The sequence below is a fragment of the Chinchilla lanigera genome, unplaced genomic scaffold (genome assembly GCF_000276665.1).
Source record: "Chinchilla lanigera isolate Chin_1 unplaced genomic scaffold, ChiLan1.0 scaffold00008, whole genome shotgun sequence".
NCBI lineage: Eukaryota > Metazoa > Chordata > Mammalia > Rodentia > Chinchillidae > Chinchilla > Chinchilla lanigera.
The window spans coordinates 5,173,459-5,193,817 of record NW_004955409.1 but is presented as its reverse complement, the minus strand read 5'-3'; the positions used below and the strand labels follow the sequence as shown (position 1 = coordinate 5,193,817).

General features: G+C 43.2%; 1 protein-coding gene across 5 annotated transcripts in view; it reads right to left on the bottom strand.

Moving 5' to 3' along the window:
- The window catches only part of Cep152 (centrosomal protein 152kDa), a gene marked incomplete at its 3' end in the record, with an annotated part of 89,398 nt that overhangs the window by 16,912 nt on the left and 52,127 nt on the right, over positions 1–20,359 (bottom strand). For all 5 annotated transcript variants that reach the window (XM_013510302.1, XM_013510301.1, XM_013510303.1 and 2 more), the window contains 8 exon segments: positions 512–1,165; positions 5,156–5,287; positions 10,258–10,542; positions 11,752–11,937; positions 14,265–14,400; positions 14,504–14,632; positions 15,397–15,506; positions 16,021–16,149. In XM_013510302.1, the coding sequence (XP_013365756.1) occupies positions 512–1,165; positions 5,156–5,287; positions 10,258–10,542; positions 11,752–11,937; positions 14,265–14,400; positions 14,504–14,632; positions 15,397–15,506; positions 16,021–16,149 (1,761 nt within the window).

Here is a 20,359-nt window from a genome sequence, read left to right as displayed (position 1 = left end):
GAGGATCATGCGTGAGTGAACCATACCTCTCCGTTGCTTTTTGCTGTACCAATACTTTTCTATCCTTACTTGGCAATTTTTGCCTAAACAAACTGTAAGTTCACTGAGGGCAAGATCAGGCTTCCAAGCTCTTCAGCGGCTTTTAAGAAACTCTAATTTAATATGATACGTATTTCTTGAAGTGGCTGGCCCCACAAAACAAAAATAAGAATGAGTGTTACTTAGCTTCTGAAATCACAGGTTCTTGCTTTTCTTTTTTTTTTAAAAAAAGGATAGCTAGAGACTAAAAGCTCTACCTCATATTTGTGGCACTGTGAAGCAGTAAAGTTTCTTTGGCAAGAAAATATGCAATCCTTTGCATCTGCTACAAAACATTTTTTTTAACCACTGGTAAAAATACCAAGTCTTACAACTATTAAACCATAAAACGAAGAAAGGAGAAGAATACCATGGCAACTTGGACAATCGTCCCAATGCCCTTCGAGAGCTCTTTCTGCCTGTGGGAACATACCTTTTCCCGTTCTGGCCTGGCATCTTTGCTACATAAGCAAAGCGTATCTTGTAGGGCTTTCCGTATGCCAGCTTTCAGTTTCTCAAAATACTGCACAGACACCCACTTGGAAGAACAAGCTGACAGGATTTCCAAAAGCTGCTTGTCCTCGGAACTGTTCGCATCCTCCTCCGGAGTGTCCCTTAGGAGGAGGCCAAGGGCCATCAGGATGTCCTCCTCATACTGATGGATTTCACGCTGCATCCGCTTGGCTTCCTGCATTGTCCACTCCTTCCGGCTCTGGTCTAGACAGGCTTGTAACTCTGTCTCTTTCTGAAAAAGCAGTTCAGCTTTTTGTTTCAAAAAGTCTTCTTTAGCTGCCGCAAGCACCTCATTAATTTTATTCCGATGATCGTCTAAAAACTGCCGGTAATCCTGCTCGTTTTGTTCTTGAAGTCTGTGGATTTCTTCTTGCTTCTCTTTGTTCCACTCGCTCCGCGCCTTCGCCAGCTCGGCCCTGACGGCCACGGGGAGCTCCTCGCTCTTCAACTCCAGCTCCCTCTGCAGAGATCGGATCTTCTCTTCCAGCTCCTGCCCGGTGCCGGGGATTATATTCTTCGTAATTTCAAGCTCACGTTTCCATTTCTCTTTAGCTTCAGACACGGCAAAAGAGAGCTAAAGGACACAACGACAAACATTTTAGAAGTATGAAGTACTTATGATCGTCCTTGTTGGGACCAAAATCAAACTATTTGGATTACTTGTGAACATAATGAGAGATTTAAAGTCCAACTGAAAGGGGAAAAGTAAACGTAGATATAATATTATTCTATAAAACATAGTACTTATATGCTACATTTACAGAACTTTTCCTTCATTTTAAATTATCTAATAGTTTTACTTATGATATTTTTTTTTTTTTTTTTTTTTTTTGGTTTTTCTCCGGTACCAGGAACCGAACTCACGACCTTGCGCTTGCCAGGCAGGCGCTTTTGCCGCTGAGCTAAATCCCCAGCCCCTTATGATATTTTTTAAAACATCAGTTTCCTGATAGGGGACGAGAAGTTGCAAAGGGCATATAGATCTGATAATTATTTACATGCTTATACATATATATATATCTCCAAAACTGATTTCAGAAAAATATTTCATATTAGTATTTTAAATACAGATGCAGTCCCAAACTTTATCTAAGGCCCTCCACAAATAAAGTGCCTATTGCTTAAAGCAAAAAGCAGTCTCATAGGAAATCTTATTTACTAACTGATAAGTGATGCAATTTTAGGGGCTAGAACAGTTCATTAAATGACCAAATAGAAAAAGTCACTTTTCATTCATCTTGTTTCTGTAACAGAATGACAAGTAGATAAGATCATAGTCCATAATCAAAAAGTAATAGGGTTATCAAAAAATCTGGTCTCTGGCTCTAACCCCAGCACAAGGGCTGAGGAAGATGGCAGGCTCCACTGGAATTCCACGACCACGATGGAACCGTAGCCATCCTTCCACTTCCTGCAGCCCCCGGGCTCTCGTCTACATAACTGAGCATAATTACAATGCTAACTGACACAGGAGATCATCCAACTAAAGTGCTCAACAGAGCCAGAGAATAATGAAGACTCAAACATTACTCAGCCTTTATTACTTCTGGATGTGTAGCCTTGAAAAAGTCACCTAATACCTTTGGCTTTCTCTATCTTCACCCACATAATAAGCAGTCTGGATGACTTAACCTTGAGTCCCTTTTACTTCGAATATTCCTTGACTACGTTCAAAGTCACAAGGACACACAGTGTCAAAAGGCAGAATCGAGCATCTCCACAGTCCTGACCGGCACGGTGGTGACTATGACTGATTAACAAATACGATGCCAAGGCTCGGGATGAGGAGCTGGGACATCTGCTTACCAAATTTTCTACTAAGAAAATGCACCATCTACAGTGAGCTTTACCATGGAATTCCCCACAGCTTCCTTTGCTACCAGCTCATTGATTCTGCCATGACTTAAAACAAGTTTACACAGTGTTTTGACAGAAAACAGCTCACACTGCAGTGGAGGCGCAGCAGTCCCTCCCAGGTGACCTGTGTAGAGTTGCGGTGGTGGATCCCACAGAATTTGGATGACTGGCCCAACCTTACCAGAAGTCCTCATCCTTGGGGCAAGTTGTACAGAATAGGACAGGACTTACCAACTCAATGGTTCTGGAACTTCACTGTACGTTAGAAACACCCGAGGAACACTAGAGAAGTGCTGATGACCAACCCACACCCCATACACTCAATACATGATCTGAGGGTGGGGCCAGGCAACAGGACGTTTTAAGGGTGCTCGCATGGTTCCAATCGGCAACACAGTTTGGGAACCATGGCACCACCAAGTCAACTCCTTCCAAATTCAAGAAACTGGCTTTTCTGCAACACTTTGTAGGTGTGATGAAGCATACAAGACAGGAGTCATTTAGAGCCTTTGTTATACACCAAATATTCTCCAAAATGGGGCTGGGGGTTACACCCTGAAACTGCAGTCCGCTATGTTCTGTGGGCTGAATTCAGAAGGAAAGATTTATACACGAAGCACAAATAGGCACCTCAAGTTTGTTTCAGCTCTTATTTCCCTAGTACAAAGAGGCATGAATGTTCTTCCTTTTTTTTTTTTTTTTGACTATTTAGACTTATGAAGATCACTTGCTTTTTCTTTAGACTTATCCATGGACTCTTATTTGTCTTATAAATTTCTACAAGCTGTTTTTCATGTATTAGTATTAACTTCTCTTAATTTTGCCTTATTAAAAATACAAAAATGTTCTCAATACTTGTTTTAAACCTGTTATTTTATTTTTGCCATTGTGTTCATTGCCTCAAAAATGAGTTGTCTTCATTGAAAGGAACTGTTAACGTGTAACTGTTTGATCAGTCTTACATGCCTGTATCTGGTTATCTGTGCAACCATTTTGAAGATGACATTAGGTAATATAACAACCACTGTTAATATCTTATCACCTTGTTTGGAAATTCTATATCATTTTTATTGTTCTCTGTGCTGTTTTGTTTATGTATTTGTCTTTGTTATTTTGCTTTTTTTCTTTTCTCTTTAAAATGAAAAACAAAATTTACATGTATATAAAAGGATATATCTGGTAATCAGAATGACTGATCTGAAAACAACAATATGCAGTATAAGAACCACTGCTGAACTCCTACCATCTTGTATGGTGAAGCTCTGCATCACTTCTAATGTTTTCTTTTTTATTACTTGTTACCGTCTTTGACTGTTTGATCAATCTTACGTTCTTATGTCTGGCGGACTGAGCAACTCTGTTGAAGACAACAGGGTGTAATGCTAATTCCTGTAATTTTGTTTTGAGGTCATGTATTGTTTTTGTGCTGTTTTGATTCTGTTTTCATTGTTGTTTTGTTAGGGTTTTTATTATTCTTAAAATGAAAAAGAGTTGCCATAAATATCTGAAATATTTCCTTTTAATTTTTCTATGATTTCACACTTATGAATTCTTAACTCCATCAACCTAGCACTTATTGTGATGCATGGGGCGGTAAACATAACTTTTTGAAATTGACACCTTCGCTATCATGAGACTATTTATTACGGAATAATCTCTTATTCTCTTGCTTTAAAACAATTCACTAAGTTTTTATTCATACTGGGGCCTGCCTCTGATGTCTGTATTGCACTGATTTAAAAACAGTTCTACTGCTGTGACTCAACACTGTCGGAGATGTTTGCCAGTACAGTCTGTTAAAGCCGGGCTCTGACCCCTCTTCTAGAACGCCAAAAAAATTCTAGTCTCTTTAGTTTTCCAAATAAATTTAGAATTTTTGTGCCAAATTTTAAAACTATTTTCAGTTTGTTGGCATTTTGGTTAGAATTGCTTTAAACCAGTAAATTACATTGGAAGACGACACAGCCGTGACATCAAAGTCCTCCCTTCAAGGAACACGGTACCTCTGGAAGGCAAAGTGGGCGCTTTACCAAAGAGAACGTGTGGGAAGACTGCCGACACAGCACAGAAAACCTCCACATGTGCGAGCGCACACCGTACAGCTTTTAAACAGATGATCACCTGTTGTCAGTCTCGCCCAAAGGTGGAATGCAAATTAACTTCTAAGTCAGCACTATCTTTCTCCCCATGAGAGTTTTAAGATGCTGAAATACCTACTTCTCCCTTCACATCTTGATGACTGCCAGAACGGACACCACTGGCGAGGTCTTAGCTCATGTTTAACATGCGCTCTCTTAAACAACCCCTCACCAACTCCATGAGCGGGGACAGAGTTCCAGGATGCAGGTGTGGGGTTAGTGTCAACGTGTAGCTTTGGGATCTGCTTGGGGACCGAGGAGCATGCTTCTGAGTGTGTCTGCGTGGGTCGTGGAGGCGTGGCCGTGGGGTCTATCCTGGTCCCTGGCCCCGTCCTCTCTGGCACTGCTCCCCTGTTGCTTCCTAGTCACCACGCACAGAAGAGCCCTGTTCTACCACACCCTTCCACCATGACTCTTCAGACCATGAACTGAACCCTCTGAAACCCTGAGTGAAATGAAACCTGTCCTCTAAATCACAGTTGGGTATCATGTCCCAGTGACACGAAAGCCGGCTGATAAAGGAGGTGAGGAAATGACCTCCTCACGTTCCTCTGCAGGACCATACTCACCCGCTTGGCTACAGAGGCCTCCTGCTGCTCCTCCCACTTCTTCCGCTCGGCTCTCAGGTGTGTTTTGTACTCTGGGAGCTCTGGCAGTTCTTCCAGCCATCGACGGCGAGCATTTTGCACAGCTGTTTCTACCTGCAGGACATCACAAGAGAAGGACGCAGAGGCGGTGTACAGCTTCAGGAAGACTTCATGTTCAAACAGCAGCCACAATTTCCTGTGTATTTTGCAGTGTGTCTCGCAACACTACAACTGTACTGACTTCAAGTACCTCGCCTAATCCCAACAGCAGATTCTAACCCTTCCTCTCAGATACCCCCACACTGACCCATGCAGATGCCAAAACAGGAAATAAGAATCTACACATGTGAGAAACAACACTACCATCTTAGAATCCTTCACACCAAGTATCAATTACCATTTCCAACAAAGATCTACCTATCCTAGGGAGAAGGAGAAGGCACACCAGAGGGCTGCTGGATGCCGGGTGCTGTCCAGTCACTGCCCTGCACACAGACACCATTAAAGTGTACAGTCTCACATATGGCATTTTCCTGTTGTCAGGAATTAGTCTGGACAGCCGGGCATGGAGAAATACACTTGTAACAGCAGAACTCTGGGAAGCTGAGGCAGGAGGATTCCAAATTTGAGCTCAGCCGGAGCAACTCAGTGATTTAATGAACACTTGTCTCAAAATAAAAAGTAAATAAAGGTCTGGGGATGTAGCTCAGTGTTAAGTCCCTGGGTTCAATCACAGTACCACCAAAAAACTTCTACAAATTTTTTAAAAAGTTTGTACAAAAGAATGAGGGGGAAGGCCAGGGATATAGCTCAGTGGCACCAGTGCCTACCTGGCAAACGCAAGGTCCTGAGTTTGATTCCCAGTACAAAAAAAAAAAAATGAGGGAGAGACCTCAATTCAGGGAAAAAATCCTTATTAAGGTGATCTAGCTATAAGATCATTCATTAAATAATTTTCCTTATTCTTTTAAAATATGCATAGATACACACATTTATTCATACATACAAAAGTAGAGTTGATATGAGGCTATATTTCTCACCAAAGTACCAAATATAACCACATGTAAACCCCAGGGAATTAAAAATATGGAGAAAAGATAAAGTTCTTATAGAAATCTATATTCCTTAAAAAAGTTATTTTGAAACATTTCATTTTTGCTATTACATACTATTGTTTTTCTTCACAAGACCTATGATTTCATAAATACCAAAGAAGTACCCTGCTATGCTTTGTGTCTAGATGTCCCCCCAAAGCCTCATGCAGTCATAGGGCTTTTTCGAAGGTGGCTGAATCTAGAGTGGGTGTAAGTGGTGCAGTGCTGGGATTAAGGGTCCTGGGAGTAAGGGCAGGTGATTGCTGGATCAGTTCACTGACTGGACTGACACCACTCAGATCCCGGTAGACTGGATACAATGTGAGGGACAGAAAGAGGCCTGTCTCACACTCTCCTGTTGCTTCTGCTGTCTTCCACCACCATGAACTGATGATGCCCCTCTGCCATGTGCCACCCTGCCTCGGAGCCGGCTGATTATGGACAGAAACCGCCACAAACTGTGAGCTAAATGAACCTTTTCCCCTTTGACTTTGGGTGTTAGGTATTTTGTCTCAGCAATGAGAAAAGTAACTAAGGCACACCCTTAAACATGTCTTTTTCTACAAAGCATTTTCTTAGTAAACGCTGCAGAAAACAATGCTTTAACTGATGAAAGACAGCCCCGATACTACTATATACACAGATATTCCTCATTTAACAACCTGCCTATTTAACGGCTGTCTGGATTCCATGATCTACCACTTGGACTTATGACCTTTTTTTTTTTGGAAAGTTCTGTACATCTTGTTGATAGAGCCTCGATGGCTTTTATTTTATACAGTACACCTTGTTTATACAATACTGCAACTTTTGCTGATTATATTGTACGGAATAACACTGTAGTTTTATGTTCTGTTATACGTCGCAGTACTGCTTGTAAGAGTTATGCAAATAAAAGCAAAGTCATCAAGTTCAAATTTCCTCTGCCCATTTCTTTGTTCTAAATTTTGTAATGTACACACTGTACACACTTCCTCACTCAGCAACCAATTCATTTAATGGCTTAGTTACAGACCGTAGCTCGGCTGTTACATGAGACACCTTTACCTACTGTAGTTCAGGCACATTCACTCGCCATGTTGTACAAATAAACACAGCATTTGCAGAGACAAATACCTTCAAATTAGGTATTATTTCTATAATGTCTGATCCTGGGGAAAAATAAGCTACTTGACACTTTTTGGACACTGAGGCAAAACATGCAACCTCAAATATTTGCCTCAATATACAAAAAAATACATGGCCGCCTCTTTTGATACAGAAGACAGCACAGTCTGACGAGACTTGTTGATCACATGTGATATAGGCAGACCAACTATGCCAAAGACCCAGAAAAATTTATCGGGGCACTCTTTATTGGACTATTTGCTTCCAATAGCTCTTGGGTGATACAAAAACTAATTCATTTGGAGTTAAATAAACTGTCAGATATAAACAAACTCCTCAGAAGTGATGTTACCTTTGAAACTTTTTGATATGTAGAACTGTATCATACCGTACGGGTGCACATATATTTTCAAGGGTGAGATATAGCTAGACAGACAGATCCAAAACACAGGAAATGATCATTCAATTAATTATCACTGTTATTCTTGGCCCTGTGATTGTTCTGTGTTGAATTTTTGCCCTGCGCTCCTGCCAGGTCAGTTTCTTCACTGCACACTTTCTCTGTCTTTCTGTCCTCCATGGTGTTTGCTTCAGAGGAGGACAGAGCAGAGGCTCCATGAAGGCCAGCCTCCCTGTCAAGGGGATTCAGCATTTCCAATGATGTTTACGTAGTCAAGCAGGTTCATGATTCTGTGAATCTTGCTAGTAGTATTTCAGTTTTCCTGGTCCCTCCCAATGGCCTGCAGAAGCTCCCTCATTACTGAGGTGAAACTGCACATTCAAGATACTGCTTCCAGCAGTATCAACCGTGTGATCCTGTAACCTCGAAGAATCTACAGAGGCTGTTAAGATCCAGCAAAGGGTGTAAGAGGAACTATAGGAAGAGATGGCTCTACTGATTTGCTAAAGATTCTATCTAGATTCCATGCTTTGCAATCATGATCATTGATGAGCACTTTCTATATCATTGCCATATCACAAGACTCTTTGTTGCTCTTTTGTTTTGTTTTGTTTTGTTTTTGTTTTCTTGTACGAGGAATCGAACTCAGGACCTTGCACTTGCCAGGCAGGCGCTGTGCTGCTGTGCTATATCACCGGTGGCCATATCATAAGGTATCCTGGTTTTTCTGACTAGTTTTCATCCCTGCCTTGTCTGACATGTGAGGGATCAAAACTGCCTGGACCCAGCTGATGTGATGAATTGTTGGTGGCTGCTGTGTTTTATTTTAAAAGTTACTGGAGAGCTCCTATTCTTAAGAAAAGCAAATCCACTTCACTGAACTAGTTTGATAATATGATGTCTAATTTGTATTTGCCTGTTTCCAGACTTTAAGAATGCCATGGAAAATCATATAGAACAATGTAACAAACAAGCAAAATTTCAAATACTTATCAAAAACTGCATGTTTTCAAAAATGTTATTTCAGGATTATTTAGCAGTTTATAAAATAATAAATATAATAGCTACATCCAGGTTCAGGGATCTCTTTCAGGCTAGAAAGACTGTCAGGTGGGTGGCGTGACGGTCTGGATCCAAAACGGACCCCAAGGCCTCTCATGTCTGGAAGGTGACTGGGTGTATAGCTGTCGGTGACTGGCTGTTAGGTGGGACCTGGCCAGAAGAGGCGGGTCACTGTGGCTGTTGCCCGGAAGTGTTTATCGCACTCCCTGCCCCTCCCTCCTTTGCTTCTGGCCGCCGTGACTCGAGCAGCTGTCCTCCGCCAGGGCCTCCCACCATGCTGTTTCTGCACCGGAGCCAGCCGACCATGGGCTGGCTGGAGTTTCCCAAACCGTAAGCCAAAATAAACCCCTTCTGCTCTACATTGTGGATGCCGGTTATTGTGTCCCAGCAATAAGAAAGTGACTAAGATGGGGGCTGCGAGATCAAAACAATTGGCAGAAGACACTGCCTTTTCTCTCCCTTCTCTCCTATGTGAGCAGCAAAGTTCTCCGGAAGAAACAGTCTACGCTGATGACATGAGTGCTCTGACAGATACCTGAAGGTCTGCCTGCTCTTGTCGTTTGTTTTTTAATTTCTCAGATTTGTTTTCCAATATAGCAAATAGAAGCAGTCCTGACAAAAAGCTCTATACAGCCCCAAGGTTTAAAACTGTAAAGGAGTCCTGAAACTAAAAACACTGAAAACTCGCTGCAGCAGTTAAGACAGATCTAACAGACAGTAACGCACCGTCCTCCGGGACATAGGCTCTCCCTCCCTCAGTGTGTTTCTTGGAAATGAAGTTATTTGCCCCAGTTAAAAGCTGATTGGTGGGGGGTTCCGAGGGAGGGCCAGGCGCTGCTCTGTGGTGACTGATGGGAATTCCAGCCCCAGGCCCCCAGGTTGGGCACACCTGCAGCTCCAGGCACACATGGGCTTCAACACAAAACAGTTCAATATATTCTGCGCTTCTGTTGCCTTACGTGTGTGTAACCACTTTATTTTAGACTATTTTGGGGGCAAGTTACTTTCCGGGCTCCCTTCTGTCCTTCTTAGACAGAAGTTTTCTTAGACAGAATTTCTTCTTAGACAGAATTTCTATAAATTCTTTGTACTCTTTAAAAAAAAAAAATAATAATATTTTCTAAAATATTAGATGTAAAAGACTTATGACTAAATTGTGCTTCTTTCAGACGTCAAGCCATCTTTAACCTCAGGCACCTTAATGCTGAGCTCTCAAAAGGAAAAAAACATTTTTGTTCCCTGGAAGAATGTACAGAAAGCCTGAGGGGTGACAGTTTCAGGACAGAAATATAATGAAGGAAACCTCGGAGACCATGGAACAGGCTTTGCGCTCTAGAAATGCATGACAACTTAAAAGTTCAAGGTTAACAGGCTTCCAGCACCGGCGGTTCTGACCGTGCTGCTGTGATCATACCGATTACCTGTCTGGCAATGTTCTCACAGTACTTGAGCTCCAGGTCGATTTCCAGTTTCTTCAAAGCCCCCCTGACGGCCACCTCCTTCTCGAGCCCTAAGTCCTGCTGCCCCTGGCGCTGCTGCTCCTCTCCCCCCGCTGCCACCTCGGCCTTGGAAACGACACCCAGAGCGGCCGTGTGGTCTGTTTGGCTGCCGCAGTCTGAGGTCTTCTCTCTCGATGACGCCCTCCGAGCCTCGTCCAGCTTCACCTGCCACTCCTCTTCCAGCTGTCGGACGAGTTTCCGTTTGATCTGTTTTCAGAAGAAAAAGCGTCTGAGAAGGAAAGCATTCAAACGAGCACAAACTGGAATTACAGCTAGACAGAAGCGGAAGCACAGCTGTGTCTGAACCCCATCTAGGCGCAGCCGTAGTTGCTGCATGGAGTTTAGAGATTTTGTCCATGAAAATACATTTCCAAGTAAAACTTAAAAGTTACACTTTGTCTTCACAGGGGAAAAAAAATCACGTAGAAGATTTAATGACAATGGGTATGGTCAGCTTCTCCTGCTCCCTGTATTCAGCTTTCTGTACAACAGCTACAAAGACGGCATAGAAAACACTTCTGCTACTAGTACGCATTTTGTTTCTATTTTGCCATCAGTACCACTCCTTCCACAAAGCAGGCACCGAGGAAATCTAAGCACTGAACCTGAAGGTGAATGATCTACACAAGTTTCACTTGACTTGAGCACGTGAGAATCTTATTTGTATGGGGTTAAATTTTACTACACAGTCTGCATTGAAGAGGGACTGGGAACCCATGGCTGGGAACATGTCCTGATGACCGTCCCACTTTCAGCAGTGTAGTGGGGACGATCTAAACACTGGTTCAGGCCAGACGATGAAGTAGCAAAACCAGCTTTCTTTTTTTTTCTCCCTGGATAGCCAGGGCTCTTAAACTGCTTCCCTGGTTACCAGGTTAATACTGATACCACTCTTGTAGACAGCAGAACCTATTTTAAATAGGGTTGAGAATTTTTTTTCATTTCCAAATGAGCATGGAAGATCATACTTTGGTTCTCAACTTTCTAGGGCACCATGAGCATTTTGTAATCTCATTTGCTCCTCAGGCAATGGAAATCAATTCTGTGCTTCTGAGCCTGACTGTGACTTCTAATCTATTGTACGGACTATCTATGGGTTAATTATACGTATTACTCTAGAGTTATCAGAATCATTTTATAATATGAAACGAGACTTACAGTTTCCTTTTGAGGCATCAAAGGAGTGCCCGAAAAATCTGTCATATCCTGAATTTGGATGAAGAGTCAAGAGGGAGTAATCTTAGAAAATAAAACTGGTACAGCAAGCGGTGACAGCCCAGTTCTGAAAGGTGATTGGTGGATGGGCGCCTGCTCATGTACCTGAGAGTTAAGAACCTGTGTGTTCGGGGGCACGGTCTTCCGTAGTTGGCTCTACGTGCTATTAAATACCGCGAGCAGAGAAACGCCATCCCGCACCTCCTTGTGCTCCTTGTCCCAGTGAGCTCTGGCCAGCGTCACTTCCTTTTCAACCCGCTGCTTCGTGTCCATTTCTTGCTCTTCCAGCCATTTGTCTCTTTCTCTCACGAGCGCTTCTTGATACTTTTCTTCAAGTTCCAACTGAAGGCTGCTTATATGTCCTTCTTTTTCTTCCAACAGCTGTCTCTTTAAACAAAATTCAAGTAAATATCTCTGTAAAATACTAACGGTCTCCAAGTTAAAAAAAAAAATTAAACTTGTGCATTGCATAGACAGAAAAAAAAAAAAAAGGCCAAAAACCAAAGAACAGCGCTCTAGCCCCTGAGTACTTGCTAAGCTTGTGCCATAGCTGGGACGAGGCTGCGTGTGCAGAGCGGTCCTCCGCCTCAGCTGCACACACACGGCTCAGAACTGCGGCCAGTGTGCAGGGTTTCGCGTGAGTTTCTTTCCTCCCCTCTTCTTCCTTTTCTGAAGGCACCGAGCTAACGTGTAAGGGCAGGCCTTTGTGCGTCAGAAGTCACCATCCTCCTCGGCACTCAAGACTCCTGACAGCACACCCAGGACCGTCGTTGCCCGACGCAGGGACTCGGCAGCTAGACGCAGTTCCCTCCCTCAGCCTGGCCACCACAAAGGGCGCGGCTCACAGGGGAGCCGCCTGGCAAAGTCCCCGGCCAGCCTGCTCTGGAGCTCAGTGAGATGCTGCCACTGTGTCCCTGGGAGACACTTCCCGAGAAGCCAGCTGCTGCTGTACCACTGCTGCCTCTTCAGGGTATGAGAAGATTAGTCTCTGAGGTGTGACGGAGCCCCATTCTGACCGGCTTAGAGAGACTGCTACGGGATTCTACAAATCCATGTTAAAATAAATAAATAAATAAAAAACCTAGAGAATTCCAAGAGAACGAAGAAATTAAACTTCTACTGCTCTAAATCCATCGGTCCCTTAGTGAAGGCCAGGTACAACTACAAAAATGATAGCAGATGGAGGTCTTAGGGATCCCGATGAGCAGACACACGTATCAAAAGTCTATGCAACTATGTATGATGACAGAAAAGATAAGCTTGACTGCACGATAATTTAAATTTTTGGAAGAAAAATATCAACCTAATTAAAGTTTTTTAGGAGCCAAACAGGAGTTTTAACTTCCTTTCTTGAACTTATACACAAACACTTGTAAGCCAAATTATCAGCCAGGAGCAGCTATTAATTACAACTGAGGTGATCCAATTTCACAGCCAAATCGATTGTTTTAAAACAAACTCCTGAAAAGAACAACCTCTTTGAGAGAACTGCTCTCTTGTTCTTGCCAATTTATATATTTTTCAAAACAGAGCCATAAGAGAGATCTTCGCCCCATTTTCACTTTTAAAACATTACTGGAAGCTAAATTCTCAATTCGAGGTAATTTAGGGCCCCTTTTAACTTTCATACTGCCAACACTAACTGAAACAGCTCCCTTTAGAAGTTCTTTTTCCACTAACTGATACGTAGACATGGCATGTTTTCCCACCATATTAATCTATTAAAAAAAATAAAAACATTCAGTGAACCGAAGCCCTCTACCATTCTTTTTAAGTCTGTGCTACCAATTCCTGTATTTAATATAATTAATTCAAAAACCTCTGCAGGGAACATCTATGTGAGCCTTTAAAGATATTTTCTCATCTAGAGGTAGGTGGCTTTCCAAGCAGGGTCTGCAGCCGGTCCCAAGCGTAAGGGTGCCTCAGCTGGGTGCCTGGGAGGACCCTCACCAGTACAGGGACAGAGAGGAGGAGGATGGGTGACTGGTGACAGTGACTTCACCCCGGTCCCTCCCCGAGAGCAGCCAGAAGAATCTGGAGGGCTTGCGGACCTACTGCTGCCCCTCCAGCTACTCTGAGGGAGGTCATAGAAACACCCTAGCCTGGCCCTCCAAAGCCCCCAGATCACCACCAGTCCTGTCACAAGACAGAGCTACTCCAAGAGGGTCTGAGGAAACTGCCAAGGAACCCTCTGTCTGAGCAGTCAGCAGAGGAGTGACAACGAGGCTCACGGGATCCACCTAGTCACGAGCCAGCCCACGCTTCCTGACTTCCTAGAATGAGTCTACAGGGAACACCATCTGTCCTGCGTCTATGCCGTTTTTAAAATGATTTCCAGCCGGATGTGGTGGTGCACAGCTGTCATTCCAGCACTTGGGAGGCTGAGGCAGGAGGATCGTCATGAGTTGCAGGCCAGCCTGGGCTACATGGTGAGTTCAAGGCCAGCCTGCACTACATGGTGAGACCCTCCCTGTCTCAAAAAAAAAAAAAAAAACAGCAAAAAAATTTAAACAGAAAAAAATTTTAAAATAAGATAAAATGATTTCCATACTCACTGTTATTTTGTGAACTATATTGATTAGGGTGACCCATTGGCCACATTAAGGGACTTCTGTGGACCCCCTTCCCTTCCCTGGACCGAGGGTGGTAGTTTCAATGACAATCCGAGGCCTGAGGAAGGCAATGGTGTAGAAACAGCACAGACTGCGCGGTACCTTCTGCTCCTGGGCCTCCTGCTCCTTCTCGACGGTCTTCCTGAGAGCTGCTTCGAGATTGTCCTTCTCCCTGCACACCTGCAGGTAACACTCCTGCACGGCAACCAGCTCCTTGTTCGTCTTATCCAGGTCAGACCTGGGGTGCACAGAAGCAGCAACTACATGATCCCAAGAGAAACAGGAGGGCCCCCACAATTTCCCTCCATATCACAGACTGGCAGCGAAGCCTCTGCTCTCACCGGAGCTGTGAGGTAGTCCCCTCGTAGGCCTCGAACAGCTGCTGCTTCTCCAAAGTGTGCTTCGCTAACAGGCTCTCTCGGATTTGGGCTTTCATGGCCTCGTGGTGCTGGTGGTAAGTCCGCTCACACCTAGCAACAGAGGATGGCATCTCAGGCCGTGCCTGGCACTAGAAGCAACACTACCACAAACTGGTTTTCTCCCTCCCTTTCTTCCTTCCTTCCTTCCCTCATCCCTTCCCTCTTATGCAAATTATAATTAAGGTCAGATTCCTTTCCCCAACCCGAAATAGTACTAATCCATTCACAACCAATGATTCTATGAGAATCCTCATTTTTTCTTCAGATGTTTCTGGAGAAAAATTAGAAATATGGATGTGAGAATGTTTTATTCTTTCATACAGAGATGGTGGCCTATGTTAAGGACTTCTGTGGATAAAGAAAGCAAGTGAAATAATTGAGTGTGGTTCTAAAATTCCAAGTTATACGCATTCCACACAAATATAATAGTGTCCAACTCACAGGTAAGTAATATCCCAAAAGTCCGTTTCCAAATTTATGATTTGGTATTTAGAAGACATACTCCCTCCCACAGACCTCTTCTTTATAAAGAACAGTTTCTCAAACTAGCCTTTAAAAAAAAAAATCTAAGATGTAGTATCTCAGTGAATCAGTCTCGACGGTGCTGTAGAACCCAGACTACTACATAATATTGTTTCTATGGAAAATGTGTTCCAAAGTCTAACTTGAGAAGCCAGGGACTTATCTCTGCCAACCTAAGATCTCAACAGGGAGAGTTCACTCCATCCTTCATTTTTTAAAAAACTTCTCGGTGGGGGGTCTTGAAAGGGGAGGGGGACCCAGGGACAGGCACTAGATATCTATAGAGACCTCACCTATCCACAACTTCCTGTTTATCACGGTCAAAATCCTGTACCATTTGTCTCATTTGATTACATAAATCCTGATTTGTATTTCTCAGCTTTTCTTCGGCTTCCTTAAGTTCCTAGACACGAAAGAATATTTAGAGGACATAAACATTTTCACTGATTAATCTTAACACCCTTATGCGCTCTGGCTTGTGACTTTATTTATCATAATCTCATTTTTTATAATTCTACAAAAGAAAAACCTCTCGTGCCTTGACAAGTAGCTTTCTCACAGGAGCAAAAGTTAAAATTTTGTATTTATTTTGAAATATATAGGGAATGAAAACATTTAACCAGAGAAGTATTGGCTAACTGATACCTTAAGATAACTGCTCAGTATCGTGAGCTTTAGTACCCGTTAAGCAAGATTTTACTTGTCAGTCAAGGGCTGGCCAAGGGGGTGCAGAAAGGAAACAGCTCCCAATGGGACCACTACCCAGAAGCGTAGGGTAAGAAGACACAACTGGATCCAGTACCTGCCTACTGATCTACTTGTCCACTAACTCACGCTGCCCTCCTATCTTTGAAAAGTCTAACAAATCCTTTCTATTTAATAAGTTCATGACAAAATACAAGACACTCTTTAGTTACCTGATTTTGTTGTTGCAAAACTTGAATTTCATTTCTAAGTTGTAGAGCATCACCTTGGGCGATGCCATCGGAGGAAGAAGAGTCTGGCCATAATGGAGTCATGGGTTTTTCTGAGGTGCCGATTTTCACCTGAATGTTAAGAAGAAGTCAAAAATGTTTTCTACCTTAAAAAAAAAAAATTCTGAGTATTTATCCTGAAATAGTTTCAGAAAGAACTGCAAAACTGTACAGATGACTTGCACCTGCCTTTCCCTCATCTTTCCCAAACAGAACACAAACCCAGGAATAGATCAAAACCAGGAAACTAACGTGGATGTCACTGCCAACCATTTACAGACTTTATGTAAGTGCCTCCAGTTCTCCTCTACTGTCCTTTATCTTGGCCCGAGGTCAAATCTATGATTCCTCTCTGTGTTGTCAGGTCTCACGAGCCTCCTCCAATCTAAGACAGTTCTTCAGTTTTCGTCTTCCAAACCCGGGACAATCCTGTGTAGCACACCCCTCGGTTTGTGTTTTCCGAGGTTAACTTCTTTATGTAACTGCAGGTTACGCATCTTTAGCGTGAATGTGGTACCTAGAAGTGATGAAAGCCAGAGGCCCGGAGTAGCAGCAGCTCCTCACTGCTGAGGACCACGGTGGAAGGCGGCCCCTCCCAGGCAGCTCCGTTGTAAACCTGCCACCTTCTGCTTGCACATTAGTGAGCGTCTTCTGAAACGATGCCTTGAGACTAGGCAAATATCCTATTTCTTGTCAGACTTTCACCCACTGAGATCAGCATTTATTCTATTTCTGAATGTGTTCTTTATGCCGGTATTACTCATGGAGATATACTTTATTCAGTAGGGACATTCTTTAAAGACTCATGATAGACTTCGGCAGTTTTCTAGAAAGGTCGAGGTCACCTAGATATATCCTACGGAGTGGGCACAAGTCTGCTCAAATCTCTTCCCTTCCCACGCCAACAAGGATCTTGAAGTAATCCTTGTATTACAGGGCAAAGGGCGTCTAACAGCCACTGTCATTCTCATTTCCTGTTCTTTCACCAGAGTGGAACCCCTGACGCACCTCATCCGTGTTTCTCATCTTCCCAGATTTGTCTGTGTGTATAACTGCACACTTTCCTCTTACTGACTACTCTCCTTGTCTATTGTTACAAATGCTTTCTTCACAGGGGGTGGGGGGGGAGGCACTCACAAAGATTTCTAAGACACATCTGTCCTCTGACACCTTGTTGGTTTGTGTATGTATTACCAAATACATACAATGTTTTTAAAATCTCCTGCTCCTTCACCTTGCTGGGAGGATGCAAACATGTGCGTACCATTGCCACGCGCAGACAGGACAGCGAGGCTTTCTGAGAGCCACGTGGAACCTTCCTCCAAGTGGGACCACTCTGGTTGTTGGTCCTCCCTTCTCACTCGCCACCCTCCCCAGTCAGAAGGAGCGAAGGCCAAGAACACCTGCTCGGCTCACTTTCAAGGTTCTGTTAGACTTTGAAGGATTTTACTTACGCACTAGAATGGTTTTCTTTTTTTTCTTTTTTTAAACTTGGCCTCTGTTTTTAAAAGTTCATGATATTCATTTATGCTTCAAGTTTTTATTACTAATAATCAAAGTAGCATGAACCGATATACTGAAAACCTCTTTGCATGGTAAGGTTTTACCTAGTTCTGACACACATCACCCCGCAGACATACAAGGGCAAGGCACTGGTACCTGTCGGGATGACATCTTCAAGAAGAAAAGGATCACTTAAACGTCTTCCCAAAGGTAGACTCTCAAACACACTGTCTTCAAGAAATCAAGAAATATAACATGCCAACTCTGTGTCTGAAGGGATTCTAGCCAGAAGTTGGCTGAGCCGGTCACCGAACACGGCCTACCAAGTACTTCTGGAATCGGAGCATAGCTTTAAACACAACTTGAAGTAAGGTAAAGATTTTCACTGAGGATCAGACTCAAAAGCCTCTGTTTTATTTATCATGTTCACAAGACATTCAGTACAGATATGGGCCCCGACTATTGCTAAGCCAGTCTGGTTTTCCTAAGGCCTTTGCCACATTCTATCACAAGTGAGTCACTTGCAGTGAATGGCCTAATATTTGACCTACTCCTAGTTACTGTCTCGTGCTACGTATGGGCAGTCTTCTAGTTTTCCTCAATATTATCCTGGAAATGTCATAGAACAGTACATCCACGTTTTGTACAGAAGCAGTTTTATTACTATAGATAAGATTCCTGAACAAGCTTGTAATAATCCGGCTTGAAATAAACCACTGCTATGAAATCATGCCATGAAAGCAAAAACCATAACCCCCTGCAATAACTCTAAAAGGTTTTATGCTAAGATGGATATAACTGGATATAAAATGTACTCCAAAGTATGCATGAAGCAGTAAGTATAACTAACTGTATGATTAAAGTGTTCACACAAGAAACATGCCAAATGTCTACATAGCAAGCAGTCCCGCTGGCCTTCTTAATAGGTACTCATACTTAGAAATACGGCAGCGAGAAACTGATAGCCAGTTCTCTTTAAAAAGATATCCAGAGATGTTTAGATGGATGCTCTTTCTCTCTCATTCCCTGCAGAACGCAGAGGTTCGCTATCATTTCATTAACCCCAGGATCTGATGACCTCTGTGATCATTCTTTACGAAAACAGACATGAGAGGTGCAAATCTTTTCAGCCTCAATAATGATTCGAAAACGGTAGCACCTGTGTAACACAAGCTTGTGTCCACATGCCCCACCCGCTGGTCACACCAGCTTATGTGCGAGGTCCTTTTAAATAGCTCTCTTCAATGATAGACAGCCTTTCCCACCTTCTCGTCTAGATCTGCCCTTCAGGACCAAGATCAAATATCCTCTCTGCAAAGATTCCACTAAGCCCATCTTATCGCCCTACCTTATCCCAAGCCTCATTAGTGATTCCTTCTCACAGCACTTTCTTCAAATTGTGTAGCATCCTTCCTATACCAGGGTACAGGTACCCGTTCCCTTGTGATCTGTAACACTACATGTGACAGCTTACTGACCCTGTGAGACCCTGAACACATGATTATCAACCTGGCTTCGCATCACAAGATGTTCCCCAACCACAGCGTTCTGAGCACTTTAAAGGAGGTGGGGCTAAGCTACAAAGTTTGCTAGATTGGGTGTAGTAAAGGCATTCGTAACTTGTCCTATTTTGAACTTATGATGAATTTTTGGGACATACTCCATCGCAAGTCCAGGAGCATCTAGGCTGGGCTACATGAAGCGCGTAATTAAAATTAATTACACATATTACTTTACCTTATTAGGTCTACTAAAAGGACTTCTACGTTAGTGTGTGGCTACATTGTATTTCTATTGAATATCACTGTTCAGGTTCTAGGTTTCTTCAAGGAATGGCCACTGTTTCATTACTGAATCGCACAAGACCTCACACAGACTCACTTTTAAATAAATAAATAGCAAGGATCTGCTCTTCAGATTATATATCACCCAATACCTCCAAAACATGTGTTCTCATTTTATTTCCAGGCAAATTAGAAGTTCTGTGAGAAAAGATGCAGGAGGCAAAGCACGCTGTGAAGGTGCTCCTGGGCTGGCTAGATGACTATGGACTTGGGTATTTGAAAAAGAAACCCCCCCTCGCTGGTTAAGTGACAACTTCCTTTCCCATTCTGCCACTAAGAAAAAGGTGCACGTATTCAACAAATAGGAGCAAATCTGCAGAGTTACCCAGGCAATATCCCTAGGAAATCACCACATAGTACACTGATAGAACAGACATAAGCAGAGAAAGGACTGGAGAAAGAAAAAAAAATCAGAGCTTAGAGGCGGACTACTGAGAAATCACCATGGCAAAAGGGTAGCAGGACAAAAAGTGTACTTAAAACTGAGAGAGCTCCCTCTAAGCTACCAGTCCGCCCAACTCAGAGGCAACAGGAAGGGCTGGAGAAGACCCCCAAGGCAGAGCCACCATCGACAGCCACACGCGGGGCGTGTTTCCGCAGCAGGTACCACTAGTGACTCCAACATGGGACAAAGGCGTGGGCACCGTAGGCCGCAGTCAAGGTCCACACTTCAAAGCAGGGTCCTGCTCTGCACCTCAGGACACGCTCACTAAGATGCCTCAGTCAATGAAATCCAGCCTCCTACCACACACTGAGACACACACTTTCATTCCCACCCTTTCAAAGAGAAGCACACGGTCACAATTAAAATACATTGATTTAAAGATGTTAAATGTGCGGGAGAGCGTCCTGTTAACACTAAAAGCAATGTTAAAGTTATCAAATCCATTTACTGAGAACAGGAAACCAGACCGGGCAGGATTTTGACAGTAAAA